The sequence below is a fragment of the Loxodonta africana genome, chromosome 13, assembly GCF_030014295.1.
Source record: "Loxodonta africana isolate mLoxAfr1 chromosome 13, mLoxAfr1.hap2, whole genome shotgun sequence".
In the NCBI taxonomy this organism is placed as follows: Eukaryota; Metazoa; Chordata; class Mammalia; order Proboscidea; family Elephantidae; genus Loxodonta; species Loxodonta africana.
In genome coordinates this window covers 53,870,447-53,890,888 of record NC_087354.1, presented here as the reverse complement: position 1 = coordinate 53,890,888, position 20,442 = coordinate 53,870,447, and the positions used below count along the sequence as shown (strand labels likewise).

General features: G+C 38.5%; 1 protein-coding gene across 2 annotated transcripts in view; it reads right to left on the bottom strand.

The window, feature by feature from the left end:
• Positions 1-9,978: 9,978 nt before the first annotated feature.
• Positions 9,979-20,442, bottom strand: part of VPS13C (vacuolar protein sorting 13 homolog C) — a 187,196-nt gene continuing 176,732 nt past the window's right edge. The window contains exons 80-83 of one of the 2 annotated variants that reach the window (XM_064267464.1): positions 19,950-20,038; positions 13,966-14,089; positions 12,513-12,596; positions 9,979-12,177 (exon numbers count right to left, since the gene is read on the bottom strand). In XM_064267464.1, the coding sequence (XP_064123534.1) occupies positions 12,070-12,177; positions 12,513-12,596; positions 13,966-14,089; positions 19,950-20,038 (405 nt within the window). In that variant the 3' untranslated portion in view covers positions 9,979-12,069. Of the gene's footprint in view, positions 12,178-12,512; positions 12,597-13,965; positions 14,090-19,949; positions 20,039-20,442 lie in introns of those variants that run through there. The other variant, XR_010317431.1, reaches the window with a different exon arrangement.

The window sequence follows — 20,442 nt, the reverse complement described above, 5'->3', positions numbered from 1 at the left end:
AATGAAATGGGTTTGATACATACCCTTTATCAGGCTAAGAAAATTCTGATCAAGTATTACTTAGCTAAGAATCTTGGAAATTGTATCAAAAGCTTCCCTGAATTTATTGAATATTTCATTACTTTTTTAATTTTGTGAATTATCGTATCTTCTGTAATGATTACTTTTGCCTGAATTCCTGTAATAAAAACTAGCTGGTTATGATTTTTTTTTAAATAAAAAAATATATCACTGGATTCAGTATATCAGAATTAACTTTTTTTTTTTTTACTATGATTTTGATCTATAATTTCCCTTTCTCACACTGTCTTTATCCAGTTTCCAAGTATACTTGCCTCAAAAATTGAGTTAGGGAGTGTCTTGGTTTTTTCTATTTTGGGGGAACAGATTGTCTATTATTGGGTTTATCATCTATTCTTTGAATGTTTGATAAAATTTGCCTGTAACAACATCTGAGTCATGTGAAACAGGGAATAGATTTTTAAATTATTTCAATTTCTTTAATAGTTTTAGGTATATAGATTTTGTATTTATTTTTCAATTTGGATTAGTTATATTTTACTAGGAATTTTCCATTTTGTCTTAGTTTTCTTATTAAAATCTTTATAACATTCTTAAATGAGTTTATAAATCTTTCATATACCTGTAATCACATCCCTCTTTTCACTTCTAATATATTTGTGACCTCTTTTTCTTGAGTAATAATATCAGGTTTGTTTATTTTCAAAGTTCAGCTTTGGGTTATGTTGATCCTCTCTTACATCTTTGTTTTCTATTTCCCTCATCTCTTTTTTTTGCTTACTTTTTTTTTTCTAACTTCATAATTAAATTTAGGTCGCTAATGACTTGCCTTTCTTCAAACATAAACATTTATGAGCATAAATCATACATTTCTTCTAAGTACTGCTTTAGCTGCACCCCACAATTTTGATACGTAAGATTTTAATTACTAGTCACTTCCAACATTTTCTAATTTCCATGAACTCTATTTTAACCCATGAGTTATTTAGAACTGTTTTAAATTTGCTAAACATACTGCAGTTTTTGCTTTGTTTTTTCTGTACCATTTTAGATTTTTTACTTAATTACATTGTAGTCAAATTCAAGAATCTCTGAAATGGTATCTACCCTCTAGAAATCTAAACCCTGAGCACCCTGACACATGGTTGCTGTATACTATTTTACTACCACCTTGTCTTTATTCCCCAAATTAATGATTTTTATATTGTTTCACAAAGCAAATGTTTAGATTTACTCTAAAGTTTACCAGTTTTTTTTTTCTATCGCTTCTTGTATTTTATTCCTTCTTTCTAAGTTCAAATTCCTTTTCCCAAAGAGACACTCTTCAGTTGTTTAAGAAAGGATCTGTGGGTAGCAATTTGTTTTTTCCCCCCGAAAACAAGGGTCATTTAATCCCCACTCTTGAATGACAAATAACTAGATGAACTGTTGGGTTTCTCTCTACCATCTGAAGATATCCCATTTTCTTCTGAGTACAATTGTTGAGAAATCTATTGTCAGTGTACTTGTTGATTCTTTGTCAGTAATCTGTTCTCTCTGGTTGTTTTTCAGTTTTGCTCTGTTTGCTATGCAATAGTTTTAATTCAATGTTTCTTAGATTTGGATTTTTATTTATCCTGCTCTGAACTCATTTTGTTTCCTTCGTTTACCAAGTTATATCTTATAAAAACTCAGAAACATTTTCAGCCACTTTCTCTATTCTCTCCTTCCAGAACTTGGAATTAAAAGTATGTTGGATATTCTCATTCTATCCGCCATGTTGTTTAACTTCACTTTCATGTTTTCTGTTTATGCCACATTCCAGCAAATGCATTCAGTTTTATTTTCCAATTCCCTAATTCTTACTTCAGCTATGTATATTCTACACAATAGTCTATTTCAGTAGAATAGACATTGTTGTTGTTTTTAGGTGCCATTGAGTTGGTTCCGACTCATAACAACCCCACGTACAATAGAACAAAACACTACCCAGTCCTGCTCCATCCTCGCAGTTGTTGTTCTGCTTGAGCCCATTGTTGTAGCCACTGTGTCAATCCATCTCATTGAGGGTCTTCCTCTTTTTCATTGATCCAGAATAGACACAGCTCTTCTATTAATTCAGCTACGTGTATTAATTCTATCAATTAATCTATACCATTCTTGGCAATACCATTCTCCTTGCTAGTGATAGGTTTAGAGACATGGGGCCCAGTCCTGGACAATTAAATCTGAAGGGAAGGATGCTGGAGGCTTCTGAGAAAAATGTTTCTTTGATCTTAAAAAAGAAAAAAATAGGCAAAGTGGGCTATTTCTTCTGCAAATTCATTGCTTCAAGATGTGTTGCCTGAAACTGCCATGGTCATTCTATGACCATGGGAGAAGACAGCCTCCAAGCTGAGGAGGCAGAGGTTCTGGATTATGTTGTCTTGATGAATTAACAAGAAAATTTGCCCCAACTGGTATAGAAGGATTTAACCAGATGGCTGGCTGAGTGGCACGAAAGGAACCTGCTATGAAAACAGATGCACTGGCATTAAGATGAGAAAAGGCCAGGTGATATAAAAACCCAGGAAATACAAAACTTCCTGTGGGAGAAGATAACTACAAGAGAAGTTGAAGCTACTAGGAACTATGGAATACCTTTTTATCTTCTCATGCAATAAGTGGGTCTGAATGAACATGCCTAATCAGTGTCAATAATGTTAGCTATAATTTGCTTTATCCATCTTGCGCCCTTCAGCTCAAAAATATTCCATCTCAGCAAGCTACTGTGTTACAAAGAGCTGGAGTAGTGTAATAGAAAAGGAATGTGATTCTGATTCAGGTCCTTGAGTCTGCACTTCTCAGCTATGTAAACTTGGGTAAATCACTAATTTCTACAACTTTGCTTCTTCACCTGCAAAATGAGAATAATGTCACGTAATACAATGAGGTTGCTGTTAAGATTAAAAGAGAGAAAGTATGGATTTATAAACTGTAAAGACCTTTAGTAATGTTAGTTACTAAAGTGACCTATCCCTTTTCTGATTTGGTAAATAAACTCATGTAAATTAAATCACATGGTTAACATTTGCTTTCAAAACATTTGCAATCCTTAAGCCAAAGCAATAGCTCAGACAGAAGTTCAGAGGACAGGGCTGGCCAGCAGGGGGGAAGAATCTTCTGAGTAGGTGATGTTTTATAGACAGCCTAGGTTTGCCTGGTGTGAGCTATGATCAAACCATGCAGCCTGGATCCTCAGACAACTAAAGGGTGTGCCTGAAAAAGAACAGCAGGATTCAGTTTTCACAGCAATGGCCAGGCTCCACACTTCTTCTAGGGGCTCTTTTGGGACTCAGTTACCAGCATCCTTCTTCTCATGTAGACTATTATCACATACGAGGGCCAGAGACAATCTCTTTCTCTTCTTTGTTCTTCTGTTAATGGTTTTGTAGTTTAAAAAAAAAAAGAAACAAACCACATTGATTACTGAAGGCATAAATGTAATGTCTGGGGATATTGTGAAGAAGAGGGAATAAAGACCCCTCCCTGTGACACATCTCACACTTTCCAAACAACAATTCCCAAACTGGTCATTTCATCAGTATTTGTCAAATCCACAGAATCCAAAAAAGGCAGATCTGATCCAAAGCTTATTTTCAAAAGAAGAAATATGAGGCTAAGAGAGGTAAAGGGACTTTACTGGGTCTTCTGATTTTTAAATTTACAGTACCATACAAATTCACCTTTACTTTTAGTAAAGGGGATAACTCAACAATATTCTTGTGTAGAAGTTACAGGTTAATGTGTTACAATAATGGGGAAATATATTAAATAACTGATTAATGGGCTGGGATAGGTAATGTTTAAGGTGGTGTGCCTACCTGGCTGGGCCATGATCCTCATGGTTTGGCAGTTATGATGTAATTTGACAGGTTTTTAATGATGTAATCACCTCCAAAATGAGATCTGATATCATGTTTCACCTCCATGATGAGATCTGTTGTAAACAACCAGTCAGATGAAAGGGAGTTTCCCTGGGGGTGTGGCCTATAGCCAATATAGCTGGACTTTTTGGCAAGGTTCACTGGTTTTTGCTCACACTGGACCCTGCAGCTGGCTCCTGTTCATCTGACCTCAGGTTCTTGGGACTTGAGCTAGCAGCTTACCTGCCACCTTACCTTTGAATCTTGGGACACGTTGGCCTCCACAGCCTATGAGCCAGAGGCCTGCTATCTGACCTTATGATCTTGGATTCACCAGCACCTGTGGCTACGTGAGTCAGGGGAAGCCTCCAGCCTGACCCACGGACTTGGGACTTCCAAGCCTCTACAACCGCGTGAACCACTTCCTTTATACAAATCTTTTTCTCCACATATTTATACACTGGATACTTACTGCTATTAGAAATATAATAGGAAACATGGACAATTCCATGTTCAAGGATGATGACTTGAAGTTATGTCTAATCAGGGTTTAAGTAAAGAGAAATGAAAACATGAAGACACACATGCCTGCTGAATCAATGATAGAACACGAAACCAGCCTTTAACTCTATTAGGCAGTGCTCCCATTTATAGGCTCCCATATATGGAAAGAGTAATTCTTACCCCGAAGGCCTCAAGGAGTTGGGGCTGAGCTCAATGGATGAAAGCCACAAGAAAACAGGTTTATACTGAATATGAGGCCCTTGTAACCATAAACTGTTGTAATTCCATGAACTGAAGAATTAAAATAATGGCCCCCAAATGAATTTTCTCCAAAAAAAAAAAAAAAATGAATATACTAAAGTTAATGCATTTTAAATAAGTATTATTAGTGCTTCTAAAAGAGCTGCATTACAATTCAACATTAATTGGTCAAGTCATTAATTTAAAGCAGAATGGGCAATATATTCTTATTCACCAGTCTGAGTCTTGGGTAATCAGTCTTTATGGCCTTAAAAAACACCCTGTTTTCAATAGTATCCATTCACCATCTGGACTGTAGTAATAGTCATGCAAGATTTCCACTCTGTTCATTTGGGGGCAACGCTAAAGGAGCATTCTCTAGGTCTCTGAACTTTAACCACAGGAATCTTTTACATGGGCAAGCAGTTGTTTCCTGCAATTTCTTTGCTGTAGTAATTCCAAACATAGTCAAGTGCCACATAGACCTTACAATTATTCCAGAATCTCTTGGGATTAAGATTCCCTTATCTTGGTTTAAAGGAAAAAAAAAGAAGAAGAAGAAAGGAAAAAAAGGCTACTACTTCCATAACTCAGTTACGGATCAATTATTCAAGGCAGATAGAGACCGGGAAATTTTCACTGAAGAGTCAAGAATTCTAATGTTAATCCTCGAATTCAATTCAGGCCCTTTTTACTATTTTTCGAAAGCATAAATTACCCTGCATTGAATGAAGTGGGGAAGATTTGATCAGAAGTGTCAAAAGTAGGTTAAGAATCTCTGACAGTACCCCATGGGGAAGGGACATGTGCCCCGTTCAAGTGTGGCTTTTTAATTTAAACCACCAAGAGCGCTTGCTTAGCTGGTTTGCAGCGGCACCCCCAGTGAGGCTGAAGCTTTACAGCGCCCAGTCACACTGCAGTCTCTGACACCTGGTTGGTTGTTACATTTCTACTCTATAATACCAGGTGGTGCTCAAGAGTGTCCTTTCCTCCCTGCTCAACCCCTAGCCAGCTGTTAGGAAGTATATATTTGGGGCATGTTTTTTCTGCTTCTGACATCAGTAGAGCGCTCTAGTGGTTTGATTATGATAGAATTCCATGCATTTGATTCTTAGTTCTGGCTGCGCATTAGAAATACAGGCAAGTTTCATGGCCTGTGTTCAAAGATTTACTTCCTAAATTTTACACTTACTATGTTTGCTAATAAATGGCCACAGTAATAATAGACCATATGTAAGAATTTGTTAAAAAAAAAAATTTGAGGCCAAGAAACTGGCTTAGATTTCAAGCATTACCATAGGAAATATTTGTTAAGTACCACTGTTTTGGCCTAAGATGTAGACGGGGAGAAAACAGATGATTTTAGGATAAGGTTAAAAGGTTCTAAAAGAAATCCAAGAGACCGACACTGTCCATGTTCATTCAGCATTACCAAGAGAAGAAAGACACTGCTCCTGGACACAAGCATCTTTGTCTCAAGGAAGAAACGGGGGAAAGAAGTGGAGACAGAGGTGGAGACTGATGGATGCTGGATTTTAATTTCAGCTAACTCACCAGAGGATCTTGGCTAAATCATCTGGCATCTGGTTCTGTCCCATCCTGAGAGGAATTAAATGGTATTGTCTGAGCTACCTAGCACTGCTGTAACAGAAATACCACAAGTGGGTGGCTTTAACAGAAATTTATTTTCTCACAGTTAGGGGGCTAAAAGTCCAAATTCAGGGTGCCAATTCTAGGGGAAGGCTTTCTCCGTTGGCTCTAGAAGAAGGTCCTTGTCTCTCCTGAGCTTCTGCTCCTGGGTGATCTTCATGTGGCTTGGCATCTCTCTTCCCCCATCTCTGCTTGTTTAATCTCTTTTATATCTCAAAAGAGATTGACTCAAGACACACATACAATAATACTGCCTCATAAACATAACAAAGACAACCCATTCCCAAATGGGATTATAACCACAGGCATGGAGGTTAGAATTTACAACACGTATTTTTGGGGGATACAATTCAATCCATAACAGGTATAACACAGGGATTGGTAAACTTTTTTCTGTAAAGGGCCAAATAGTAAATATTTTAGGCTTTGCCATATTGTTTCTGTCACAACTACTCAATTCAACCACTGTAGCATGAAACCAGCCATAACCAACAAAAATGAATGCATGTGGCTGTGTTCCAATAAAACTTTATCTACAAAAACATGATCTAACCGGTGGGCTGTAGTTTTCAGACATAATACCTACTTAATAAAGAGAACTTAATAATATTTAGAGAGGTACTATAAAAAGGAAAGATAAAGAAAATTACATATTAAAGAAAAAAAACTTAAAGATGGCTTAAGAGAAAGTGGTTTATCTGAGAGAAAAACTGATACCACAAGGTAGGTGCTCTCTACAAAAACAAAACCCAAAGACCAAAATCTGAAATCTATTTTTGATGAAAGTTATTAATAATAATGGAATTTAAACCACACCTGGGAAGTTTTTAAAACATAATCTCTGGGGAAATCCCTGGTCTTTTCTCAAACTTGAAAGAAATAAAGTCGAAATACTGAATCCTGTTTGTAAAGTGCTTATTATCTTAGTGGATACTATCAACATAGAGAATGATGTTGGCTTATTTGATTACTTTTTAATTATTTTTCCACTAGAGTCAATTTTAAAACCTTTTTAGCCAGCAGGTGACATTTATTTAATTAATAGTCAAGGGGGATAGAAACCATGATTAGGTCCTTTTGTTTTGTACTTTTCTCCTAGTTATCCTAAGTCTTTATAACACCTAATCATGTAGCAACATTTCAGTCTCCTGTATGCCAACATCAACTACTTCAAACACTTTATCAAAACCACAATTTTCCAGCGTAACTGTGACATAAAACACTGGCATGGCCTGAAAAGGAAGGACAATCCTCTTTGTAGATTTAAACCATTAAGAAGTGCTTGCTTAACTATATTCCTCATTTCTCTTATAGCTTGTAATTTTTCTAATATTCTGGAAGCAAATTTTATAAATTGAGAATTTTGAGGAAATACAGATTCTCAATCTCTTATCTGAAATCTTTGGGGTAGCCACATGCGTTTCAGATACAGAACTTTTCAAATGTGAGAAAGGTCATTCAACATGTAGTTTGGATACCTCCCGGAAATCTGGAGTAGCAACCCATAATCAAACGTGCTAATTTTACAGCAGCCAAACCCATCCACACTAAAGAGAATGAATAAAATAAACACAAAAATCAGCCTCCTGTCAGGCAGTGCAGAATTTGCTGCAAAGTGTCTTTGCTTAAAACTTATGAAAAACTTTTTGATTTTCAGAGCCTTTTGAACTATGGATAAGGGATTGTGTGTATAAAAACAAAACAAAACAAAAAAACCCAGCCTTTCTGAAGACTTTTTTTGATTCAAGGAGACCAATAATATAGAGAATTTGAATGATACAGCCTTGTAACTAAAGATAAGAGGCCTGGTGGTACAGTGGTTAAAGACTCGGCTGCTGTCCAAAAGATTGGCAGTTTGAACCCACCAGCTGCTCCAAGGGAGAAAGATGTGGAAGTCTGCTTCCATAAAGATTACAGCCTTGGAAACCCTGTGGGGCAGTTCTACCCTGTTATATAGGGTCGATTCGAGTCAGTGTACTCAATGGCACTGAGTGGTTAACTAAAGATACTTTCAAGCGTTAATTCAAGAACTATCAGCCTACATTCTTCCATTCTAGCCACAATCACCAAGAGAAAGGTGCTCTCTCTGCTCTAAACAGTCTTGAGTTCTTTTCAGACCCAGCACACACATGACATAGAACCCACCTTCAGCACTATTAGTGGTCATTCTGGTGGTGATTCTCAACCCAAGGGGTTTGTCTCTCAAGGATTTCTAGTAGGCGACTTTGATGTAAGTAATCTAGTAACCTTTAAGAATCTTTGATTTTCTCCCCAATAAAAATATGGTTCTTCTAATTCTCTCAGTAATACTGCAACTCTATATTTTAACTAGCACTGATATCTACAGAACTCTTTACTTGTTTGATTACTGTAAGTGTGGACCATGCATTTTCAATCCTGGCTGTACAATGGCAAGACACGCAGAACTCTGTACAAATACGGCTGTATGGGCAACACCAAACGAAAACACTCAGAGGTGCAAACCACCAAAAGACAAGTGTCCTCCCTCATACTTAATTCAAAACAAAAACACTAAATCATGAAACATGTGTAACAAAGTCCATCCTAGGGATGGTTTGTCTCACGAATCTCCAGGGTGCTCTCCTTCCAATGTTTCTTCCTTTCTGATGCCTCTGCTTTGCCGCAGTCCTCAGCATGAGCCCATTCTGCTTACCAGGTAACCAAGTACTGTGTTTACACCCAACATGGAAGCAGGCAGGTGATTCTGATAAACAGCCAGGCTAAGACCGACTGGGAGCCCTGGTGGCACAGTGGTTAAGCATTCGACGACAACCAAGAGGTAGGCAGTTCAAAGCCACCAACCACTCCTTGGAAATACTATGGGGCAGTTCTACTCTGTCCTATGGGGTCGTTATGAGTCAGAATGGACTCAAATGAAATCAGTTTTTTTGGTTTTTAAGAACCACTGGGTGACAAGTGCCTCACCTTTCTTTCCCCGCCAGGGTAGAAGATGAATTCTATTTCTCGCCTGATGCACATGAGCCTTGGGTCTTGTGTTAGTCCAGCTTCTCCAAGAAGAAGATGACAAGATAAGCTATACAACGATGTTATCAGGGGAAAATGTCTCTGTGAGGGAAAATAGGGAGGGGGCTGGCCAAGCTGTGATGGAAGCCCCCAGGGAAGTGGATGCGGGGACACAGGGAGAGAGGAGGAGAGAAAGTGGGAGAGATAGAGAGGAGGGAGAGAAAAAAGGGGTGGGGGGAGGGAAAGAAAGAAGGTTGGGTGCAAACACCTCAGACTGCACATCAGTCTAAGGAAGCTTCTACAGGGCCCTTGGAGGGTCCTCTGGCCGAAGTCAGCCTTCAGAAGAGTTCTGTGTCTCCAGGAATGGGCCGGCCTCAGTAGCCCTGCCAAACTCAGTCACTGGCAGAGAGAGGCCCGTGAAGTCTCAGTACAGAAGAAGCTGGCCCCTAGTCAGCCCCCTTCTCTGTATTCTCCCAGCACTGGCGATCTGAGCCATCAATCTCCAGGGTGGTAAAGGGCCTCACTCAGTCTCCCCGGGAAAGAGCTGCACCTGCCCAGCATCTTTAAAGCCCCCCCAACCCCCCAGTGACTATTCATCTAACGTCTCACTATTGTGAGGCTGGTGGAGGAAAAGGGAAAGACAGAAGAAGCAAAAGCAAATGTTACTAGAATATTTAACACAAACTCACCAAGCTTTCATATCTGTAAACAATGTACCAAACATTTTATTTCTCTCACAAGTTCATACGCAAGTCATTGACTCACGAAGCATTTTCAGAAATACAACAGAACATGATTACGCTGTACCAATGAAAGAATTACTTCTGTCCCAGAGGATTAAGTCATATAAAAATGTTACAAATATTTGAGTTTATTTCTAAGCTAACTGAGATGATGAGTGTGTACATTTCTATAAAACCACTTTTCTTAGTTTGACTTTTATACATGCATTTTTAGAATAAACCATTAATGCAGTATAATTTGAGCACTGCCAAGAGCCGTGATTCATACCAAAAATACAAAGAGATAACCCAAGTTCCTGATTATGGCCATTTTAAAGACACAAAATACTAGCACGCTTGCTATGAAATTTCTGTTTATAATGCTCCTTTTAGTAAACTGCAATTAACCACTGACACACAACTCAGTGTAAAGCTGGAGGCTGTATACATACTTCTGTGACACTTTCCTTCACAGGAGAGAAAAGAATAATGTTGAAAAGGCAATGACCACCACACTGTAGCAGAGATCAAACATTTAGGGCATTAGTTATTGCATTCTTCTTAAGTTACACATCAAATAGAACTACAAAAAAATTTTAAGTTTTACAGTCAAGTCTTCAAACACAAGAATAAAGACAGAACTACTACCGCACATCAACAAAAACAGAGCAAGCCAAGTGTGTCCACATACTTGTTTAATCATTAAATCAGTGATTTGATAGCAAATTCCATGTTAAAACCAACTCAAGGTTCATCCAAGGAAATTAAGTCCTTCGGAATATTTTTTAAAGCTTTAATAGGCAGTGTGTCTCTGATCAAAAGGCCCTGGTGGTTAAGCTCACAGCTGCTAACTGAAAGGTCAGTGGTTCAGACCCACGAGCCGCTCCACAGGAGAAAGATGTGGCAGTCTGCTTCTGTAAAGATTACAACCTTAGAAACCCTATGGGGCAGTTCTACTCTGTCCTATAGGGTCACTATGAGTTGGAATTAACTCGATAGCAATGGGTTTGGTTTTGAGATCTCTGATCAGCATGAATAAGATGCAGAAAGGACAGAAAAAATACTGTATTGAACTGATTTTCACAGGCCTTCCCCTTCAAAGAACACCTCTACCATTTATTCTCCACAGCGTATCGGGCCTTATTTTAATTACATATAAAGCAACCAGAGATTTTCATCCATCTTAGTATTTTAAGATACATCTCTAGGTATGCATTAAAATTAAATGTTAATTTATGATGACCTTTAAAGTATTTTGACCTAAAAAAAAAAATTTCTGGGAATATGAAAGTATTGAATTTTTCATATTACTGAGTCTTGAAAAACTTAAAGTGCAATATTTTAATGTATCAGCAAATTATAATGGTGCCACGTAAGTTTATCTTGAAAGAGCATGTAAATAATTTTTGAAATTTTGTGACTGCTACATTATAGAGAACAGATTATAGAATATTTTAAGGTTTGACTGTCCACAAGTCTTTATATTACAGTGCAAAGAGGAAAACATGTTTTAATTAGAAGAAAAACAATGTTTTCATGAAAATAGGAAACATGTCATTTCTTCCTTTATGGCTCTTTTTCAGTCAATCACCTGGCTTACCAAAATACGATCGCAGTTCAATTACTGAACAAATTACCCTTCAACAAAATCTCAAAATGTCCAACCTCTGACCATAGCTAAAACCTCTCAAAGAACACTAGTCAGTCTAAGCTCCGTTCTCATTCGTCGGTAAGGACTTTTAATTAAAAATGAGCCTATTGCCTCTTGCTTCACAACTTTAACCTTAAGGAAAACTACACTCCGGCTCTGAAGTGCTGTTTCTTTGAGGGTCTGACCCATTCAGTGGCAGTGTAGGAGTGGGCAGGTAACATACACAGGGTTTCAAAATCAGTGGGAAATAAAGGGGCGGGGGGGGAATGGAAAACCCAATACTAGCTATTCTAGAAAAACTTCTAGAGCTAAAGGGTTGATGGAAAAATGCCCTTGGGCACAATGAAGCAGAGTGATTTACAGACAAGGCCAGGGCGGGGTTTCCTCAGCGGCGGCCCCCAGCCTACCAGGATCAGTGCATAAGATGTGGCTGGGGCCTGAGAACTTTCAGAGATGGCTGCTTCGCCAGTTTTTGCTGCTGTCTCCTTGACTGTGTATCCTCAATGGCGTTACACACTCTCTGTAAAATAAAGTATTTATAGTGAGTTTAAGACATGTAGGAGCTCATTCAGTGAAGAGAAAGGTAGGAAATCAGGAACTTGCAGAATATTCTTGCTGGAACTCTCCACACAGCTCCAACAGCGAAGGGCAGGAATATACAGTCTGCACATGGAGTGCAAGGTAAGACCCTTCTGCCCGTGGGGTCCGTGGTGTTATAACCGTAAGCTTATATACCCAAAGTTATCACTGGAAGAGCTCTGGAAAGAAAGAATGGGTATTGTTACCTGTAACGGACACTTTTATCTTTCAGGTTAAAAAAAAAAGAGGTGGGGTTTTTAAAGATAAATTATTCACCTCTGCTGTGGCGGTGTCCTGCAGAGAGATTTTTCGCTGATAGCCTTGACTGGCACTGTCTTTTCTGTGGAACAGACTCTGATCCTGTTTCAAAAGAAATAATGACAGAAAAGAAATGATTCTCATAAAGAAAAAAAAATCATAACCTTTAATTGGATGCTTAAATGTCAATTCTATTTTCCAACCAGTAGACTAACCAAATACACATATTCAGGTATGATAAGAAATAAATCATCTTGGTACAAGGATAGTGGTGCCATGTGTGAGCTGTTAGAATTTATGAAATTGGACGAGGGTACATCTATCTGTATAAAATAATGGCTTTCTGCAGGCTATGATAAATAGCCTACAGAAACACCACTTGATAGCTCATCATTTCTGGCACATCAAAGAATCCTTCCTTCATTTCCTTGGCTGAGAGAAAGTTCTTATATAACGTAAAACACATTGAGTCAGTTCTCACCACTGATGTGAGAAAACAGTGACAACGGAGTAAAGTGTAAAATCTATGCACAGGGACAGGGTCTCTCCTGGTTTGAAAACCATGTTTCATACACCAAGAGGCCAAGAGGCTCTTTAAATGTAGACACCCCACAGTAAGGCAAAACAATGGTAGTTTCTATTATTTGTTAATGTTGATGAAAAGAAAATGCAAATTAAAGATAGGAGTACTTGCTCCTCTAACAAATTTTGTGGTAAATGTCTTTCAGATAGTTAATAGAGGCAGTATCATTACAATTTAGGGAAAAATGTATTATTATAGAAATTACTATCTTTAGAATGACAATTTGTAGTCTGCTTTGAAAGGGATGCAAACAAGTTTATATCATATATAAGACAATAAAAAAATCATACTTCAAAGTAAAGGGAGTCTGAGAACTAAGCAAAAAGATGGGCAATCATTTTTGCTCATTAAAAAAAAATTTTTTTTACATGCTATATAATAAAAGCTCTTCCACAAAAAATGAAGAGAAAAGATGTGAAAGTACTATTACTTAAATTAAATTATATTAGCATTCTATAAATGCCAAACATTATAAAACATAGAGATTTTAGAAATAATATTTATTTGCACCAAAGCACTTTTAATAATCTCCTAAAAGCCTACAAAAGGGGATCTTTCCAGAAATGTCTAATATTATAGCAAAACGAGTACTCATATTCAGTAAGAAAAACTCCCTTCTATTTACTAGTGCTTAATTCTCAAAGGACATATCAGCATCCTACTTCTCTCCGCAGGTATGACCCCTCCAGACTGACAGTTCACTCTGCAATTACAGACTGTCAGAAAGCAAAGGACAGCTACGCAAAGAAACTGATGACGTCTCTCCTTATGTATCAGCACACAGTAATAGTACTAAGAACCATCATTTTTCAAAAACGTGTGTAGTTAACTGTAAAACGGAGTCTGAAAGCACTGGATTCCATTCATTTGTGTTTCATGTTTTCTTACCTTAACTGAAATTTTTAGCAGATTTTCATCAACACTGGGAGGAGAGACAAAATCTTCAAATGGACACTGCCAGTCTATGCACACATGGCCCAGAATTTCAACTTCCTTTATACACAACACTCGCCTGTTTCACAAAAGGAAATAAAAGCATTCAGTCAGCATGAAGGACAGCTAATTACTCTCCCAATATTCCCCTCTGCTGACGGCAGAGGCAGCATTTGCTCAGTAAACAATGTAAATTGGAATGAAAAACAGTAGGCTATGTTTAAAAAAAAAATCCAGATAACTATCAAATAAAGAGCAAATACAGCACCTAACAACTAACAATGTCGACTTTCAAAAATTCCCCTTCTGCCAATCTTGCAGAATTCAGAAAAGTGTAACTTTTTTTTTTTTTTTTTTGGTAAGGTGACCAAAACACCTGATAAGGAATCATCCTTGAAACACATAAGGGACAGGCTGTACTCTCAGCTGGGAAGCAATCAAGGCAGAAGCCCCTGAAAATGTTTTACCTGGAAAATCATTAATTGCTCTTTACTGTCAGTCACTTATGCCTTCCAGTCAAGAAAGAATGCGCAGGAAATGTCAGAAACTTCAAATGTCAGCAAAGATTCACTCCAGGCCTACTAACAAATATCCAATCTGGACTCTGTAACACTAATGTACTATAGCACACCAGAGCAAGTACCCCATCTTATTCAATCGCCATAAAAAAGCAGAACACATAATCCTTAAAGAGCAACCACACTGATTTCCCAGTATCTTATGAATTACTAAGATAACCACACTCAATTTGAAGTTTCAATTCAAGAAAGCAAAACCGAGAAAGTAGAAGGTGTTATAGATTGAACTGTGTCCCCCCAAAACATGTATCAATTTGGCTAAGCCATGATTCCCAGTATTGTGTGATTGTCTACCATTTTGTCATCTGATGTGAGTACATCCTTTGGACCCATGGTCCCCGTGCTGAGAAGCTCCTAGATCAGGCAAAGGCTAGTGACAAGGACCTTCTCCCAGAGCCAAAAGCAGGAGAAAGCCTTCCTCTCGAGCTGGCACCCTGAACTTGAACTTCCACCCTCCTATATTGTGAGAGAATAAATTTCTCTTTCTTAAAGCCATCCACTTGTGGATTTCTGTTATAGCAGCACTAGATGACTCAGACAAAAAGGCTGTTAAATAATTCAACAAATATCAAGGTGCTGGGGAAACACAGAAGCCCTGGTAGCACAGTGGTTAACAGTTTGGCTGCTAACCAAAAGGTCAGCAGTTCAAATCCACCTTGGAAGCCCTATGAGAAAGTTCTACTCTGTCCTATAGGGCAGCTATGAGTCAGAATCGGTTTGACGGCAACATATTTGGTCTGGATTTGGGGAAACACAGGAGATGGGGTTTCTGCTGAGAGGTACTCACAGGCGGGAAGGGGAAAGAAACACGTAAATAAATGTTGCTGCACAATTAGATAGGTTCTATAAGAGTGTGTAGAAAATCCTTTGGGAGGAGAGAAGGACAGATTATATTACTAAAGTAGGTGACGTAAGGGCTGATTCCTGAAGAGAAGTTCTCTGGGGGCAAAGGGACGAAATAGTCCAGAAAAAGGGAAGAGTTCACCAAAACATGCAGGGTTACGAAAAAGGGAAGATTTAGTTGAGGAATGTGCAAGTCTGTAGATGGAGTACCAGATAAACACAGAGGTAAAAGAAAATTCACTTAGTGCCAGACTTTGAACAGTTTGTGTGTGTGTGTGTGTGTATGTTTTAGCCATTCTATGAAATTTTGACTTTAATATACAGGCACTGGAAAATGCATGAAAAGCTTTTAGAATCTTGATTCTAGTTGCAAATGGAGGAGAGGTGGGTAGACGGGCAGCAAAGAACGCACGTAAGAAGTTACTGCAGTAGTCTCATCAGGAGACAACGCAGGGCCTCCACCGTGGCAGCAGCTGTGAGAAGGCAGAAGGAAGGCTAAATCCCAGATGTTCGGGAGGTAAAGCTGAATGAACGTGGTGAACAATGGGATGTGGGGACTGAAACAGACGTTTGGCATTATACTTTTCAGCAGACATGGTTCTGAAATTTTGGGCTTGTTTGGGACTGCGTCTTGCACTATAGGAAGTTGAGCACCCCTAACCCCAGCCTATTAAATACCAGGAGTGCCCTCCAATCACTAGGACAATCTAAAACATCCCCATACATTTCCAAACAGCCTAGGAAGCAGACTCCACTCCTCACCACTTCCGACCCCGTTGAGAATCAGATGATAGGGCTAAGAGTTAAAGATGACTATTACAAGTCACTGTGTTAAATGCAGTTCACCAGTCCAAATGAAGTGGGCAGAATCTTACAGCTCTCTTCCCTTGGGCAGCCACAACACTATTGATCTGCTATGATCCTAGATCTCCTTCACTCTCCTCCTCCTCCCACGTTCCAACCGCACCTAACCTATTGCCGCTGACTCGGTTCTGACTCACAGTGACCCTACAGGACGCAGCAGACTGCCCCACAGGGTTTCCAAAGCTAAAATCTTTACAGAAGCAGACCACCACATCCTTCTCCACTGCAACGGCTGATGGACTCCAACTGCCGACCTTTTGGTTAGCAGCCAAGCACTTAACCATTGTGCCATGTACCAGAGCTCAAATCTTGGTTATCTTCTACTCTACACACTCCCTCGGGGTGGTCTCCAAGATCTCAACTCCAGATCTTTACCCAAACTCCAGTTATTTGTCTTTATATATATCTGTCTCCCGACTGCTGAGGCATCATCACTTTGACATTGCAATGCTACGTCAAACTCATGAGTTTAATTTAAAAAATATTACAAAATTCAACTTTTCTCACAAATTACTGTAAATGGTATTACCTCCTCTTGGTACTCAAGCCAAAAACCAGAGAGTCATCTTGCATTTCCTTCTTTTCCACATCCAATCAATCACCAAGCCCTGTCTCTTAAGCCTATCCCCTTATTTCTACCCTCATCTTTTAGTCCTCTCTGCTCCCTATCAGGATAACTGCCATAGCCTCTGTGGGAGGTAGGATTTTAAGTCCCCAAGGTTCCCTATACCCAGGTATACAGCCCTATATAATCCTCATGACTGTGAAGATGATGGATTCACTCCTGTGACTGGGTTTTGTTATGCGACGGAGGTGATTTTAAGAAAAAGAGATTACCCAGATGGCCCTGACCTAATCACACAAACCTTTCAAATCTGGGTCACCACTGCTAGCTTGAAGTTGGAGAGAGCCACATGGCAAGGAATGTGGGTAGCCTCTAGGAGCTGAGAGCAGTCCCTGAGCAAGGAAATGAAAGCCTCAGTCCTATAAGAAATAGAATTCTGCCAAAATTAAATGATCTTGGAAGTAGAAAGGATTGTAGTTCTGGCCAATGTTTTGATTCCAAGCTTGTGAGCAGAGGACCCAGCAAATGCCATACCGAACTCCAGACCCACAGAAGCTGTGAGAAAATAAATCTAGTGTGGGTTGTCTTAAGCCACTAAGTTTGTGATGATTTGTTATCCAGAAAGAGATGACTAATACAGTCGCTAACTGATCTCCCTGCCTCCAGTCAGATCCTCCTCCAATCTAGCATCCAAGCTGCTAAAGTTCAAACCTAATCATACTAGTCCCTGTTCAAAAGGCTTCAGTGGCAAAAAGAGAGAGAGAGAGACTACTGATGAGTGACAAGCTGTAATAACAGACTATACATTAAAAAAAAAAATCGGTGATTTTCCATCACATTGATGCTAAAACCTAAACCTTTCAGTAGCATGAGCAGACACTCACCTATGACGCTTGCTTCATTTCCCAGCACCTTCCCACTAACATCCTACCATCCAGCCGTTCAAAAGGGATCTTACTATTCAGAATACTATATTGCTTTACGCCTCTGCTTGCCTCCTGTTCACCTGCATAACAGCTACCTACTCAACAAGACTCAGCTCCAGTGCCCCCTCTGACACCTCCCCACCACCTCCCCACCTCCTTACTGTATCAAGAGCTTTTCCCATATGCTCAGTCTCTGTACATCGCTTCATCTAGGTTACAAAGATGTACATACTACTTTTTTTGACCCTACAGGACAGAGTAGAACTACCCCATAGGGTTTCCAAGGAGCAGCTGGTGGATTCAACCTGCCAACCTCTTGATTAGCTGAGCTCTTAACCACTGAGCCACTAGGGCTCCTTTTTGTATATCCAAAAAAAAAAAAAAACCAAACCCATTGCCATCGAGTCAATTCCAACTCATAGCGACCCTATAGGACAGGGTAGAACTGCCCCACAGAGTTTCCAAGGAGCGCCTGGAGGATCTGAACTTTGGGTTAGCAGCCGTAGCACTTAACCACTACGCCACCAGGGTTTCCTTTTTGTACATAGTCTTTGTAAAACATACACTGCAAAAATCTGATATACAGCTAATGGTAGTTATCTCTGTATGGTACAAATGCTGGTAAAGTTTATTTTTAGGGGTTATACAATTTATCATTCAAATCAGAACTTTTTAAGAGTGAAATGGGACAGCTACTAGTAGGGGTAAACCAACATGTATGGTTACTCTAGATATTTTTTCTTTTTAATTATTATCTATATCAGGGGTGGGCAAACTATAGCTTGTGAGCCAAATCTGGCTGCGGCCTGTTTTAGTAAACACAGTTTTATTGGAACACAGTCACACTGATCATTTACATATTATCTGTGGCTGTTTTCACACTACAAGGGCAGAGTTGAGTAGTTACAAGAGACAGAATGGCCTGCAAAGCCTAAAATATTTATTATCTGGCCCTTTACAGAAAATCTGCTCACCCTTAATCTATATTACCTACAAGGCATAAGTTTAACATTAAGAATAAAAAATAAGTTATTTAAAAAATAATAAATTTGGAAAAAATGCTATTTTTATTTAATCACTAAAAAGGTTAAACAGTCCAGCATAATGATAACTACCTCAAACCAAGAAATTTCTGCCAGAGTCTACTAAAGGTAACAAAAAGAGGAAGTCAAGTCATTGTACTGGTCAGGAGTGGTTAACAGCTCAGCTACTAATCAAAAGGTCGACAGTTTGATTACACCAGCCTACTCCTTGGAAATCCTACGGGGCAGTTCTACTCTGTCCTGTAAGTAGAGTCGGAATTGACTCGATGGCAATGTTTTTTTTAACTGCTTCCTGAAAAGCTCTATAGGTGATTAGATTTAAAACTGCTAAGATTTTCAATTTACTTAAATAAAAACTAGATATACAAAGCAGATACAACAGTACTCCCACAGAACACTTTCAAACAAGTACTAAAATAACAAGCATTTAAAAAACAACAACACTAAATACAAAAAACAAACTGATTCCCATTGCCTAGCATTGAATTACATAAAAGGTACACAACTTTAAAGTGGATTAACACATGATCACTGACAGCTAAGCACAATATACACTACAAACAAACACTGTTTTTGGTCTAATCTAGTGGAGACAATAGAAAACAACAGGCGTAAAAATCAAGTGACTATTTGCCAAATCCATAAAAGCTGCTTTCTAGTTTATGTTGTGAATGTTTTTTTTTTCACTTCTTAACTAATGGTCAGATCAGATGACTGCTTGAACCCGTCTTTACGGAAGCTGATGTGTGTAACAGTCGCAATCCTGTCATTCAGCCTTCCTTTCTCTTCTTTCCACCCAGATATTTTTACATCATTAGTAAGGAAACCGAATGCAGATTTTGCCTAGTGTAAGTACTTTTTTTTTTTTTTTTTTTAAGTACTTTGCCTTAATCCTACAAAATACATCACTCAGAAAGTTCTGAAAATTATGATTCTTTGTATTAAGTGATTTAGGGTAAATAATTTAATCCAAGTTCTTTTATTTGGAAAAACTATCTACCACTCCCAAAATGCTTAAGAAAAACTAAGATTCTCTGAATCCTCTGCCTCTCAACCTTCAAATTCCTTCTGATCTATAAAATTAAGATGAATTTTTAAAAATATCACTTGAAGTTAATACCTATTTGTAACCATAAGGGTTGTCTTCTTCATTCCAGGAATAGCGCAGTGGTCTTGGTAAATCTCTTCTTCTAACTTTTTGATATGATTCTGAAAAGGAAACAAGACTTAAGATTTTCAAAGCACATGCATCCAAATAGTATTTCCAATACTGTACATGAGCTAATTATAATAAAAGTGCTCATTAGGAGAAATGTTGTTATAACAAAAGCACAATTCTACATATGGACACGTGACACGAGAAAATATTCACAGCATGTTCACAGGTTAACTTCCATTGTTGCCTCAGAAGACAAACATATATTAAATGCTTCCCAAGTGATTTTCCAGGTAAAATATATTTTGTTCTGAAATAACTTAGAAATGCTTAAAAATATCTACCAGAAATCACCACACATTTGCATTAATGAGAACATGAGCATATACTAACATAAAACTGCTGTGTTATCATAACCTGGGGGCATGGAAGAACACTGAAGCAGTGGTCTAGGAAC